Consider the following 15,911-nt stretch of genomic DNA (forward strand, 5'->3'; position numbering starts at 1 on the left):
GTATAGTAGCCTGGGTTGGCATTTGTGTTCTCTTAGTGTCTCTATAACATCTGTCCAGGCTCTTCTGACTTTCATAGTCTCTGGTGAAAAATCTGGTGTAAATCTGATAGCCTTGCCTTTTTATGTTACTTGACCTTTTCCCTTACTGCTTTTAATATTCTATCTTTATTTAGTGCATTTGTTGTTTTGATTATTTTGTTTCTGGAGGAATTTCTTTTCTGGTCCAGTCTTTTTGGAGTTCTGTAGGCTTCTTGTATATTAATGGGCATGTCTTTCTTTAGTTTTGGGAAGTTTTCTTCTATACTTTTTTTGAAGATATTTGCTGGCCCTTTGAGTTGAAAATCTTCATTCTCATCCACTCCTTTTATCTGTAGGTTTGGTCTTCTCATTGTGTGTTGGATTTCCTGGATGTTTTGAGTTAGGATCTTTTTGCATTTTCTATTTTCTTTGATTGTTGTGCAGATGTTCTCTATGGAATCTTCTGCACCTGAGATTCTCTCTTTCATCTCTTGTATTCTGTTGCTGATGCTCACATCTATGGTTCCAGATTTCTTTCCTAGGGTTTCTATCTCCAGCGTTGCCTCACTTTGGGTTTTCTTTATTGTGTCTACTTCCATTTTTAGGTCTTGGATGGTTTTATTCAATTCCATCATCTCTTTGGTCGTGTTTTTCTGCAATTCTTTAAGGGATTTTTGTGCTTCCTTTTTAAGGTCTTCTACCTGTTTAGCAGTGTTCTTCTGTATTTCTTTAAGTGATTTATTAAAGTCCTTCTTGATGTCCTATACCATCATCATGAGATATGCTTTTAAATCTGGGTCTAGCTTTTTGGGTATGTTGGGGTGTCCTGGACTGGGCGAGGTGGGAGTGCTGGGTTCTGATGATGGTGAGTGGTCTTGGTTTCTGTTAGTAAGATTCTTATGTTCACCTTTCACCATCTGGTAATCTCTGGAGTTTGTTGATTTAGTTGTCTCTGGTTAGAGATTTTTCCTCTTGTGATTCTGTTAGCCTCTATCAGAAGAGCTGGGAGACTAGATCTCTCTGCTGAATTTCAGTGGTCAGAGCACTCTATGCAGGCAAGATCTCCTCTTACAGGGAAGGTTCACAGATATCTGGCGTTCGGACCTCCCTCCTGGCAGAAGATGAAGGCCCAAAACAGGACCTGTCCTAGAAGCTGTGTGTATTCTGCCTGTCCCAGAAGCTGTTAGCTTCTGTAATCCACACTCTCACCTGTGCAGACTACACTCCTCGGAGTCCCGGAACCAATATGTCTGCCACTAATGCTCAGGTAAAGCCCTCTAGGGCCGGGCGGACACCTATCCTCTGGCCAGGAAGGTGCCCAGATGTCTGGGGCCTGAAAAGGGGGCTGCCTCAGAAGCGCTGTGGCTCCCGCCTTTCCCAGAAGTTGTTAGGTTCTGTAGTCCACACTCTTACCTGTGCAGACTACTCTAGGCAGAGTCCCTGAACCAAGATGTCTGCCAAGGCCTTGCTTTTCGCCATCTGGATATCCCTGGTGTTTGTTGGTCTGGGTAACTTTCTGGAGTCTGCTTCTTTTGTCCCTGGGTTGCTTCAGGTCTCCCAGTAGGTCTGTGCCCCTGGCTGTTTGAGACCACCTGTGGGGCCTTTCAATTAGGGGCTCTTCACAGGGTCAGAGAAGCTGCTTATCTGTTTCCCTGACAGCAGTAGATCTCCTGGGAGGACTTCAGACTCTTGGATCTTCAGTGGAATAGTCAAGGTGTTGTCCAAGTGGTCCAAGTACAACTTATCCTCAACTGCTCTGAGTGCAGAGGGTCTTCAACTGATTCACTGCACTGAATGCAGTGTGTTCTCAATTGCTGTGTGCATCGGGTTCTCTAGGATGGATCAAGATATGAGATTTTATCGAAAGGACGCAGATGTAGCTGTCTCTTGTGAGACTATGCCGGGGCCTAGCAAACACAGAAGTGGATGCTCACAGTCAGCTAATGGATGGATCACAGGGCTCCCAATGGAGGAGCTAGAGAAAGTACCCAAGGAGATAAAGGGATCTGCAACCCTATAGGTGGAACAACATTATGAACTAACCAGTACCTCAGAGCTCTTGACTCTAGCTGCATATGTATCAAGAGATGGCCTAGTCGGCCATCACTGGAAAGAGAGGCCCATTGGACTTGCAAACTTTATATGCCCCAGTACAGGGGAACGCCAGGGCCAAAAAGGGGGAGTGGGTAGGTAGGGGAGGGGGGGTGGGTGGGTATGGGGGACTTTTGGTATAGCATTAGAAATGTAAATGAGCTAAATACCTAATAAAAAATGGAAAAAAAAGATATGGTGTCTTCAAGGGAGCACACCAACTAGGAGTCTGCCCCAGAAGCAAGGACCAGGGAAAACATCTCACTACTTTTTAAATCACATTATGATTATAGTATTGCTTGCAAAATCCATTTGGCATTCACAGCATATAGTACATAGACTAAAATGTAGCTGGTATGAGTTTTAGTTACTTAATGGATTTTACCATAGAAGATATTGGTGCTTCAAAAGGCAAAGCACATACCTGAACTCATAGAATTTGAAACTGAGAAACAACCAAAGCTTAGAATTTCTTCTGTCATAGTCTAGTGCTCTACCAATCATGTATTCATTATTTTATTACTTTGGGATATATTTTGCATTGTCCATGTGTATGGACAAAACAAATATCAGCTCTAGACTGAATGGTCCATAAACAAGAAGTAATTACTAGTGAGTCTGCTAATTACTTAATGTTTCTTCTCTCTTCGTAACAGTGTATTTGTAAGTCATCAAAAGTATACACACTTAACAATTAGAAAGAAAATGAGTTTGTATTTTCGAGGCATACACTTCATCATGATTCATTTAAATTCATGAGAAAATTTCTAACAAATACTGATATAGTCACCATCAAGGGATTTAATTAATAAGCTCATGTTTGAATAAAGAAAATACCTTTATGGATGATGCTGTTACTTATTACTGTGGACATTCTCTGTAGTATTTCCATGTTGAGAGTAATATTAACAATATTGTTGTATTGCCTACAAATAAAAACTGATAAAAGTAATGAATTAAAAATAGTAAATTATTAGAGCATAGTGGATTTGTTTATGTTATCTGATATAGAATTACATAGGAAAAACTATATTTTAGCTATATGGAACATGCAAAGAACAATGTAAAAGTATGATATTACAAATATTTTTAACTTGTCCTCATAATATACTATAATCTTTTAAAATAGGCATAAATCAAAACACAGAGGAAAAATATATTGAGTTGTTGCTAATACTTTATCTCATATTCCTTGACTATTTCTGCTTACATGTTTTTCTTATGCTGCACAACTAATCAAAGAGGCTTGCATTCATAACAATTTATTTCTGTCATATGTACTCACCTTTCTCTCTTCAACTCCTTCTGTATGACTCTACTAATGTTTTCAGCCCAAACTACAGGTCCTCTTTTTCTAAGTGACTCACCAAGGTTAAATTTTGTTACCCACGTATGCATGCATATAGGCATATCCAGTGAAGCATGATCAATATATCAGAGACCATACCCCTAAAGGAAACTAACTCTCCCCATCAGTAACAGTCACCAACTGTGAATAGTTCTTCAGCTGTGGGGTGGGTGACAGCTAATTTATCCATATCTTATATATGACAGAATGTTGACTAACTGAAATCTATACAAGAAACCACATGGGTCCTTTAGTGCACAGGCCTTGTAATTTCTGGAAGACACTGCTCCAACCCAACCCCGCTCTATGTATTTGTTGTGTTTAAAATCTTTTGATTATTCTTCTGCAATTTTTCCTAAGTCTTGTGGGGTGGGGTGTGATATAGATCTCATTTATAGTGGAGCATTCATAAGACACTTATTCTCTTTACTTTGACCAGTTGTGAGCCTCCATGTTAGTCACAGTCTAGTATATAGATACATTTTGATGAGGACTGAGAATTAAACTAATTTATTAATATGGAGCTAGAGTATTATTTAGAAGTAGGTTTAATACTAAGTCAATTATGTAAAGAATAGTAATAATGGATGAGATCCCCAGCCATGGGTGTGGGCCAGATATATAGTATCAGGCATGCATTTCCTTCTGTGGATTAGGCCTTAAATTCAATAAGAGAGCAGTTACTTACCCGCACAATATTAATGCCACTAATATACTAATGGGAATTTCTTTTAAGTCCAGTTGTTATGACTACTTATAGCTGGCACAACTGGTTAAGGTCTTTCTTCCATGTGTCCTTTATGCTTTCTGGGATTATGAAAGCTAATCAACAGGGAGGGAGTTTTCAGGTAACATCCAGTCACCAATTTACACTCGTGTGTGTGTGTGTGTGTGTGTGTGTGTGTGTGTGTGTATACAAGCACACATGCAGCTATAGGATGTTTATACAATAGTTGTTTCCACATGGCTTTTTAAATTATCCTCAGTGTTAGTTATCCCTCCCCCTCCCCTTGCCTTGTCCTATAATACTCCTTATACAAACCTTATTCATCATTTAATATTTCAAAAAGCTCAGACATAATTCCTGTATAAATATCATGTATGAACATGTATAAATATCATTCATTGACATCTCACAAAACATTAAAAATACTAAGCCTTTCCTGTTTTCTAATTAAAGAAAATATCCTTACAATTCAAATTAATGTCTATTAACTACCAGGGAAGATATTACTTATATGTTCATTCAAAATGACAGAATCATAACACCTACCAAAACAAAATGAATTAGAATATTCAAGTCAGCAAGATGTTTGGTTGTACACATTAGGAATAAATACTGGATTAAACAAAATGCCAGAAGCTTATTCTAAAAAATGCATTTCTTAACCTGTCATAAGTGATATTCCAGTATTTTGTAGAATTTGTGCAAAAGCAAGTCATGTATAGGACCATAATTGAAAATTTTAAATATTTTATTTCATAGTATGATGAAGACATAAGAGACAATGAAGAAATGTCAGTGATTTACCATTATGAAGGCTTCTTCTGGCGGTGCTGGTTTTTTGGTGATGATCCACAAACTTCAGTTTGGAGATATTGGTTTAGTGAGTATAAGATATTTTGTGATGTGTGTATTAAAAGTAAGTCCTGAGACAAAAGGATGGACCATCAAGAGACTGCCATATCCAGGGATCCATCATAATTAGCCTCCAAACGATGACACCATTGCATACACTAGCAAGCACTTGGTGCAAGGACCATGATATAGCCGTCTCTTGAGAGACTAGGCCGGGGCCTAACAAACACAGAAGTGGATGCTTACAGTCAACTATTGGATGGATCACAGGGCCCCCAATGGAGGAGCTAGAGAAAATATCCAAGGAGCTAAAGAGATCTGCAACCCCGTACTTGCAACATTATGAACTAACCAGTACCCCGGAGCTCTTGAATCTAGATGCATATGTATCACTGGAAAGAGAGGCCCACTGGACAGGCAAACTTTATATGCCCCAGTACAGGGGAACACCAGGGCCAAAAATGGGGATGGGTGGGTAGGGGAGTGGGGGGGGGAGGGTTTGGGAGACTTTTGGGATAGCATTGGAAATGTAATTGAGGAAAATACGTAATAAAAAAATAAGAGAAAAAAAGAGTAAGTCCTTATCTCAGCTTCAAAATTAATCTCTTACATAGAAATTGAAGGAGATGCTTTACAGTAACAATATATGTATATAATAAAACTCTCAGATTTGGAAGGCAATACTATTTTTTTTTGTTTGTTTTAATGTGTATATGGTTTGCCCCGTTCATTTATGGCCCTGGACTTTAACCCATCATCACTTTATACATGCTAAGCAAACACTTAACAACTGCCTTAGTCGAGGTTTCTATTCCTGCACAAACATCATGACCAAGAAGCAAGTTGGGGAGGAAAGGGTTTATTTGGCTTACACTTCCATACTGCTGTTCATCACCAAAGGAAGTCAGCACTGAAACTCAAGCAGATCAGAAAGCAGGAGCTGATGCATAAGCCATGGAGGGATGTTCTTTACTGGCTTGCTTCTCCTGTCTTGTTCAGCCTGCTCTCTTATAAAACCCAAGACTACCAGCCCAGAGATGGCTCCACCCACAAGGGGCCTTTCCCCCTTGACCACTAATTGAGGAAATGCCTTACAGCTGGATCTCATGGAGGCATTTCCTCAACTGAAGCTCCTTTCTCTGTGATAACTCCAGCTGTGTCAAGTTGACACAAAACTAGCCAGTACAACAACTAAGTGCTAATGTATTAAACCAAAGAGTAAGAATGCAGATTTATAACTAGACTGAAAAGTTAACTTCGTTCAAGATTGGTTGTAGCTTTGCATGCAAATCTAACTTGCTAAGTCACAACAAAAACATTCAAAGTTTGGAGTCTTCAGTTTAATATAAGATTAATTATTTTAAATTTTAGTACTTTAAAATTTTGACCAGGATTTCAATTGCCTGCTAAAATAATATTATACTTCAGAAATAGAGATTGTCACTCTGGATTTGAAATTTTCTTTTACTATGGTAAAGTTAAATAACCATTGTTAACTTATCATCATGATTGTTATCAAATTTTACCAACATTAGTTTGATGTGTAACACTATGATAAGATATACATATTAAATCCTTGGGTTTTCTATTTGTCTAGATATACTTTCCCTCCATCAAGCTACATAGCAAAGTAATGATAGTTAATGAGTTTAGACTTGAGGTAAATTATATAGTTGAGATATGGCCAAGCATCATCTATATTTTTGTAAACTATTTTGAAAGAGGTTGACAATTTCCAAGAATAAACAAATTAACAAACAAGAAGTTTAAGAAAATAATCAAGGGAAAGAGCTCTCCTGTGAGTACAGTACATTCTAAAGCTGAATGTTGTATACATGTTGCCCTATACTAAATAAGAAGTAACTGGAGCAAGAAGCAGCAGAGACTTGAACACATTTCCAATTGCATATAGACATATCAACACAGAGGGGAAGTATCACTCCAAAAATAGGCTTAAATCCAATATATAACCAAATAATGATTAGACAATAATCTTTTCTGATATAGGATCAAATCCTAGGAATTAAAGTTTGAAAATATGTGTAGTAATACTAGAATTCCTAGAATGTCATCTATGCACATTCCTTTGATTACTACATTAGGAGTGACCTAAAAGGATTCACCAAGCTACTTGTGTCTGTGTAGGTGTTCAGTTAAAATAAATTATTTTCTGAAACTATAACAACAGTTTTTAAGCAACCTATGAACATAAAATTAGAGGATGAAATCTAATTGGCCAAGTCATTTAATCTAAACTCTGGACAGATATGGTTTATGATGATAATGGGAATTCCTTAAGTAGCCAGCTTAAATGAAATAAAAAAGAAATAGAGACAAAGCAGGTTATTGGGGGGGGGGAGGGAGATGAAAGGATTTATTCAGATTATACTTCCATATCATAGTAGTCTATCAACGAAGCAAGTAGGACAGGAACTCGAACTAGGAAGGAACCTGAAGGCAGGCACTGATGCAAAAGCCATAGATATATTGCTTACTAGATTTCTTTCTGTGCCTTGCTCAGCCTGCTTTCTTATAGAATCCAGGACCACCTTTCCAAGGGTGGCCTCACCCACAACAGGCTGGGCCCTCCCCCATCAATTATTATAAAAAAAACAAACAAAAACAAACAAACAAAAAAACCGCTCTGCAGTCTTTCTTACAGCCTGATCTTATCGAGGCATTTTTCTGAATTGAAGTTCCCCCCTGTCCGATAATTTCAGCTTGTGTCAACTTTTTTAATTGGATATTTTATTTATTTACATTTCCAATGTTATTCCCTTTCCTGGTTTTCCCTCTTCAAACTCCTTATCCCAACTCCCTTACCCTGCTTATATGAGGGTACTCCCACACACACCTACCCACTCCCACTTCACAGTGCTAGCATTCTTCTATACTGGGGCATCAAGCCTTCACAGGACCAAGGGCCACTCCTCCCACTGATGCCAAATAAAGCCCCTTCAGTTCCTTAAGTCCTTCCCCCATTGGGGTCCCTGTGCTCAGTCCGATGGTTGGCTGTGAGCATCCTGAACATCCACATCTGTACTGGTCAGGACTTGGCAAAGCCTCCCAGGAGGCAGCTGTATCAGGCTCCTGTCAGCAAGCACTTCTTGGGATCCCAAATAGTTTCTGGGTTTGGTGTCTGCATATGCAATGGATCCCCAGGTGGGGCAGTCTCTGGATGGACTTTCCTTCAGTCTCTGCTCCACTCTTTATTCCCATATTCCTTTAGAGAGGAAAAATTCTGGGTTAAAATATTGGAGATGGGTGGGTGGCACCATTCATCAAATGGGGGGCCATGCCTAACTTCTGGATATGGCATCTAGAAGTTCTTCCTTCAGTTTGTGGGTTATTTCAGCTAAAGTCATCCATGTGGGGTCCTGGAAACCTCTTGCTTTCCTGGCATCTGTGACTTTCTGGTTGCTACCCCCAGTTCCCCATCCCCCATTGCTACATACCTCTGTTGAATTTCCTGACCCTCTCTACATCTCCTCTATTTCCTTCCATACCTGATTCTTCCCTTCTCTTTCCTCTGCCCCTCTTCTCTTACTCCCAAGTCCTTTCCACCCTCTACTTCCCTTAATTATTTTGTTTCCTATTCTAAGTAGGACTGAAGCATCCACTCTTTGGTCTTTCTTCCTCTTGAGCTTCATGTGGTCTGTGAGCTGTATTATTTGCCTAATATCCAGTTATCAGTGAGTACATACAATGTGTGTTCTTTTGTGACTGAGTTACCTCACTCAGGATGATAATTTTGAGATCAATCCATTTGCCTGTGAATTTCGTGAAGTCATTGTTTTTAATAGCTGACTAGTATTCCTTTGTGTAAATGTCGCATTTTTTCTGTATCCATTCCTCTGTTGAGGGACATCTGGATTCTTTTCAGCTCCTGGCTATTATAAATAAGTCTGCTATGAATATAGTGGAGCATGTTTCCTTATTAAAAGTTGGAACTTCTTCTGGGTATATGCCCAGGAGTGGTATAGCTGGGTCCTCAAAATCATACTATGTCCAGGTTTCTGAGGAACTGCCAGACTGATTTCCAGAGTGGTTGTACCAGCTTGCAAGCTCACCAACAATGGAAGAACGTTTCTCTTTCTCCACATCCTATCAGCATCTGCTGTCACCTGAGTTTTTGATCTTAGCCATGCTGACTGGTGTGAAGTGGAATCTCGGGGTTGTTTTGATTTCCCTGATGACTAAGGATGTTGAACATTTCTTCAGGTGCTTATCTAACATTTGAGTTTCTTCAGTAGAGAATTCTTTGTTTAGCCCTGTTCCCCATTTTTTGATATGGTTATTTGGTTCTCTGTAGTCTAACTTCTTGAGTTCTTTGTGTATATTGGCTATTAGCACTTTGTCAGATGTAGGATTGGTAAAGATCTTTTCCCAATCTGTTGGTTGCCGTTTTGTCCTATTGAATATGTCATTTGTCTTACAGAAGCTTTGCAATTTTATGAGAGCCTAGTTGTTGATTCTTGATTTTAGAGCATAAGCCATTTGTGTTTTGTTCAGGAAAATTTTTTCTGTGCCCATGTGTTAGAGGCTTTTCCCCACTTTGATTTCTATTAGATTCACTGTATTTAGTTATATGTAGAGGTTCTTGATCCACTTGGACTTGAGCTTTGTACAGGGAGATAAAAATGGGTCAATTTGCATTCTTCTATATGTTGACCACCAGTTGAACTAACAACATTTGTTGAAAATATTGTCTTTTTTCAACTGGACAGTTTTAACTTCTTTGTCAGAGATCAAGTGATTATTGGTGTGTGGGCTCATTTCTGGGTCTTCAATTCTATTCCATTCATCTATCTGCCTGTTACTGTACAAATATAATGCAGTGTTCATCACTATTGCTCCTCAGTTCAGGTTGAGGTCAGGGATGGTGTTTCCCCCAAAATTATTTTATTGTTGAGAATAGTTTTTGCTATTCTGTTTTTTTTTTTGTAATTCCAAATGAGTTGGAAAATTGCTCTAACTCTATGAAAAATTGAGTTGGAATTTAGATGGGGATTATATAGAATCTGTAGATGGCTTTTGGCAAGATGACCATTTTTAGTCTATTAAGCCTACCAATTTTTGAGTATGGGAGATCTTACCATCTTCTGAGATTTTCAGTTTCTTTCTTCAGATACTTGAAGTTCTTGTCACACAGATCTTTCACTTGCTTAGTTAGAATCACACCACAGTATTTTATATTACTTGTGACTATTGTGAAGGGTATTGTTTCCCTAGTTTCTTTCTCAGCCCATTTATCTTTTGAGTATTGAGAGGGTACTGATTTGTTTGAGTTAATTTTATATCCAGCCATGTTGCTAAGTTGTTTATCAGTTGTAGGAGTTCTCTGGTGGAATATTTGGGGTCACTTAAGTATACTATTATATCATTTGCAAATAGTGATATTTTGACTTTTTCCTTTCCAATTTGCATCCCTTTGACCTCTTTTTGTTGTCTAATTGCTCTAGTTCAAACTTCAAGTACTATATTTATTAGATAGGAAGAGAGTGGGCAGCCTTGTCTATTCCCTGATTTTAGTGGGACTGCTTCAAGATTCTCTCCATTTAGTTTGATGTTGGCTCCTGGTTTGTAGTGTATTGCTTTTAGTATGTTTAGGTCTGTGCCTTGAATTCCTGATCTTTCCAGTGCTTTTAACACAAAGTGATGTTGAATTTTGTCAAGTGCTTTTTCATCATCTAATGAAATGTTCATGTAGTTTTTTGTTTTGAGTTTGTTTATATAGTAGATTACATTGATGGATTTCCATATATTGAACCTTCCCTGCATACCTGGGATAAAGACTACTTGATTGTGCCAAATGATTCTTTTGATGTGTTCTTGGATTTGGTTTGAGATAATTTTATTGAGTATTTTTTCATCGCTATTCATTACATAAATTGGTCTGAAGTTCTCTTCTTTATTGGATCTTTGTGGGGTTTGGTATCAGCATAACTGTGGGTTCATAGAACAAATTGGGTAGTGTTCATTCTGTTTCTAGTTTGTGGAATAGTTTGAAGAGAATTGGAATTAGGTCTTCATTGAAAGTCTAATAGAATTCTGCACTAAACCCACCTGGTCCTGGGTTTTCTTTGGTTGGGGCACATTTAATGGCTGCTTCTGTTTCTTTAGGGGTTTGGGGACTGTTTATCTGATCCTGATTTAACATTGCAACCTGGTATCTGTCTAGAAAATTGCCCATTTCATCCAGATTTTCCAGTTTTGTTGACTATAGGCTTTTGTAGCAGTATCTAATGATTATTTTGAAATTCCTCAGTTTCTGTTGTTATATCTCCCTTTTCATTTCTGATTTTGTTAAATTGGATACTGTCTCTGTACCCTCTGTTTAGTCTGGCTAAGGGTTTATCTATCTTGTTGATTTCCCCAAGGAACCAGTTCCTGGTTTTGTTGATTCTTTTTGTAGTTCTTTTTGTTTCTACTTGGTTGATTTCAGCCCTGAGTTTCATTATTTCCTGCTATGCACTCTTTGTGGGTGTATTTGCATCTTTTTGTTCTAGAGCTTTCAGGTGTGCTGTTAAGCTCAAAGAAGGTTTTGTTTTGTTTTGTTTTGTTTTGATTTTTACCCTGAATCTTTATTTTCTTTTTTATTAGATATTTCCTTTATTTACATTTCAAATGTTATCCCCTTTCCTAGTTTCCCCTCTGAAAATCCCATATCTCCCCTGCCCCTGCCCCCCACCCTGCTAAGCCCTCAAATAGACTACAATGGAGAAATATACTCATGGAATTTGTTCAGTCAGATAAATAAATATGCAAGCCCAAGGATGTATTGGTGTAATTGAGTAATAATCTAAAAATAATCTAAAATCATTTGCTCCCAATAATAAATAGCAATATATACAAAGCAACAAGTAAATGCAACCTCTTTACTGATGTAAAAGTTGGCAATAACACTTTTTAGACTATGCCACGATAGTAAAATCATTTAATGAACTCAAAACACGTAAACATGAGATAATGAAATGAATAGATACTTCTAAATATACCATCCTTAAATTAATGCATTTGAAGAATTAAATCAAGAAAGCAATAATAAGAATTAAGATCCAAATTAAATTAGAAGTCAAATTAATAATTACATCATAGGTATTGCTTATCTTTTAAAATGAAAATTCCTGGATTAATTTCCAGTAATTAAAATGAAAAAAAAAAATGTCACTACCTGTCTAAATAGTAGTTTTGAGAATTCATAGTGAGGAACCAAGAAAGCATATGAATAAAATCATGGTTGCCAATCTGGCTTAAAAACATTATTTGGCAGAAATGTTGAATCATTTTTGATCTTGCCTCTACTCTGAGTGTTTTTTTTTCCTTTCTTATTTTGAGCAAGTACATGTATATCTATGTCTGTCTATCTATAGATACAAATATAAGTATATGTATTGGTATCTTGCATTCCTTACTTCCTTGTGGAGTTTCTCTTCTAATATGTGTGAAGAAATATTTCTGGAAAGATACTGGTTATACAACTCACATACAAAGGTATAAATAGCAAATTGACAAAAAGAAACAATGGGAAGAGCAAAGTTAACACACTTAGAAATGAAACAGTTGCCATTCCACCTTGCTCCAAGAAAATCTAGAGCATCATCAAAGAATACTTTGAAACTTAAACTCCAAAACACTAGCAAAGCCTCTATTAAATTGATGATAACATAATTGCACATTTTCTACCAAAATCAAATCAGAACACATAAGTAACTTAAACAGATCTATAACAAACAAGGCAACCAATGCTGTAACCAAAAATCTTCCCAGAAAGAACAGCCCAGGACCAGATGGATTTATTGCTTAATTCTACAAAACATCCAAGGAAGATATAATGCCAATACTTCCCAATTTATCCCATAAAATGGAAAGGAGAAAGGCATGGAGATACATTTTTATGAATATATATCTTACATTCAAACAGACTGGAAATTTTACTGGACCTTATAGCTGCATTGACAAAACATCTTGAAGTCATTTGAAGCCTTAAGACTGATATTGTGCTGAGTACTCAGTCTTTTTGGTTACTCTCTCCTTTAGTAGAACCAACCTTATTTGCCTTGGATTTTCCATGTAATTTGATTTTAGAACACAAGCTAATTCACAAGCTTAAAATTTAAGATATGTATGTTTCCATGGCCCTGACAAAGAGAGAAATAAATGTGTGTATGTATGTGTGTTTTGATAATCATTTGCTGAAAATAATAAGTAGGATAAAGATGAACTTATGCTGCAAATATAGGTGATGAAAGCAGAATATAGATATTACTTGCTAAGGGTTTGTTTTCAGTACTGAGTGTGTTGGAGATTGTGTTGGTTAGAGTAAATAACTTAATTCATTTTAAAATTTGATTAAAGATTTCTATAGAGAATGTCTCTTTTCTTCCTCATGTGGTGTTTTCTGTGCTGATCGCAAAAAAGCAAATCTCTATTAGACAGCCACATTCACAGGTATATATCAGACTAGCATACACAACACACAAACATATAGCAAAAGGGAGAATCATACAGGTATGTATAAAGACAAGGCACAGAGAAGAGGAACAGATCAGATCCCGACATTGGGCAGACTACAGACAAGCCAGAATCCACAGATTGCAGACAGGCAGAGTCACAAGGAAAGAAGTAGAGAGTTCAAATTTGGACTCATTCAAGGGAAAGTTGCTCTTTCATTAGGGGCCCTGTGTTCCATCCAGTAGATGACTGTGAGCATCCACTTCTGTATTTGCCAGGCATTGGCATAGCCTCACAAGAGAAAGCTATATCAGGGTCCTGCCAGCAAAATCTTGCTGGCATATGCAATAGTGTCTGGGTTTGGTGGTTGTAAATGGGATGGATTCCCAGGTGGGCAGTCTCTGGATGGTCTTTCCTTCCATCTCAGCTCTGAACTTAAATATTTCTACAACAGAAAGTGCTGTGAATTCTTTCCTTAGTGTAAAAATGATTCATAAGAGCGCCCCTGAAGCTATTTTTAATATGTTTAACTGATTCAGGAAGTAACACTTCAAAATTGATTGTACAAAAGTAATATTATATGCATATCAAAACTTAGTAAAAACATCACAATAACAGCAACAATAACAAAGAACAGATTAATTCCTCTTATTAAAAAAAAAAGGACACTAGCAAGATTTTACTGAAAGGACCCAGATATAGCTGTCTCTTGTGAGGCTATGCCGGAGCCTAAGAAACTCAGAAGTGGATACTCACATTCAGCTATTCGATGGATCACAGGACCCCCAATGTAGGAGCCAGAGAAAGTACCCAAGGAGCCAAAGGGGTATGCAACCCTATAGGTGAAATAACAATATGAACTAACCAGTACCCCGGAGCTCTTGTCTCTAGCTGCATATGTATCAGAAGATGGCCTAGTCGGCCATCATTGGAAAGAGAGGTTCATTGGTCATGCAAACTTTATATGCCTCAGTACAGGGGAACACCAGGGCCAAGAAGTGGGAGTGGGTGTGTAGGGGAGTAGGGGGGGAGGGTATGGGGGACTTTTGGGATAGCATTGTAAATTTAAATGAAGCAAATACCTAATACAAAAAAACAAGAAAAAAAAAGCTCAACAAGATATTTGTAAACCAAATTCTGAAATACACTAATACATCGTAAACAAGGGGTCTTCACCTCAGAGGTCCAATGTTGTTTCAACTTATACAAATCAGTAAATACAGTATACCATATAATAAGCTCATGGACAAAAAAAAATCACATGATTCTATCTAGAGATTCATAGAACCATATGGCAAAGTTGAAAATGTCTTTATGATTCAAGTCCTGGAGATGTTAGAAATAGATGTAGCATATTTCAAATAATAGAATATATAAAATAAACTGAATCCAGTATTTTATTAAATGAAACAAACTGTGATATTTCCTTTAAAATAAGAAATGAGAAAAAGGTAGCTACTTTCAACTCTCTTATTCAATGTAACACTCAAAATTTAAAAGACCCCATTGGATATACCAGAAAATTCCTAGACATATTAGGCACTTTCAGTAAAATTGCAGGATAGAAACTCAACATACAATAGTAACATTGAGATTATATATATGTATATATATATATATATATATATATATATATATATACTTATGTATATATATATATACATATATATATATATATAGTTGTGAAATAAATAAACTTACATATTTAGTGCAATTCCTAGCAAAATTCTGGTGTCATATACAATAAAGCAAGAGAAAAAAACCTAAAATATCATATGGAAACACAAAAGAATATGCCCAAAGAAACCCTGGTGAGAAAGAAGCATTAATGTTAGATCCAGCCTGAATAATCTCAGTTATGTGTTCTTGTATGAGGTTCTTTAATAGATGTCTTTAGTCTCTAAGAGACAATTAAGAAAAACTCTAGTCCACATGCAAAGAATGAAATTAGACCTGTACTCAGCACCCTGAACAACTGGAATCCAAGCGAATCAAAGATGTCAATTTGAAGCTCAAAAAAATAAAATAGGCAGTATGCTCCAAAATATAGATATTGGAAAGGACAGAAATTGACAAGTGGGACCTCATGAATCTAAAGGCTTTGTACAACTTAGGAAACAATCAATCAGTGGAAGAAGAAACCCACGTAATTGGAGATAATCTTTGTAAGCTATAAAGTTGATTAATTAAGCAATACAAAAAATTAGTATCTAGAATATGCAAATAATTCAATAAACAAAGAGTCAAGAAAACAAATGACTCAATTAAGAACTTGAATAGAAATCTAAACAGAGAGTTTTCAACAGAAGAAATAAAACTGCCTCAGAAATACCTTTAAAAAGTGTTCATCATCCTTAGCAATTAGGAAAAAGCAAATTAGAACAAATTCTTAATACCACAACAACATGAATGAATCACAAG

The 15,911-nt window shown here is 36.9% G+C and overlaps 1 protein-coding gene across 1 annotated transcript in view; it reads left to right on the forward strand.

Annotated features, from left to right (window-relative positions):
- Gm34521 (predicted gene, 34521) overlaps positions 1–15,911 on the forward strand; it is a 113,335-nt gene that overhangs the window by 10,246 nt on the left and 87,178 nt on the right. The window contains exon 2 of the mRNA XM_006528371.2: positions 4,944–5,064. Within this exon, the coding sequence (XP_006528434.1) occupies positions 4,944–5,064 (121 nt within the window). The remainder of the gene's footprint in view (positions 1–4,943; positions 5,065–15,911) is intronic.

Source organism: Mus musculus, chromosome X (assembly GCF_000001635.26).
Source record: "Mus musculus strain C57BL/6J chromosome X, GRCm38.p6 C57BL/6J".
Classification (NCBI taxonomy): Eukaryota; Metazoa; Chordata; class Mammalia; order Rodentia; family Muridae; genus Mus; species Mus musculus.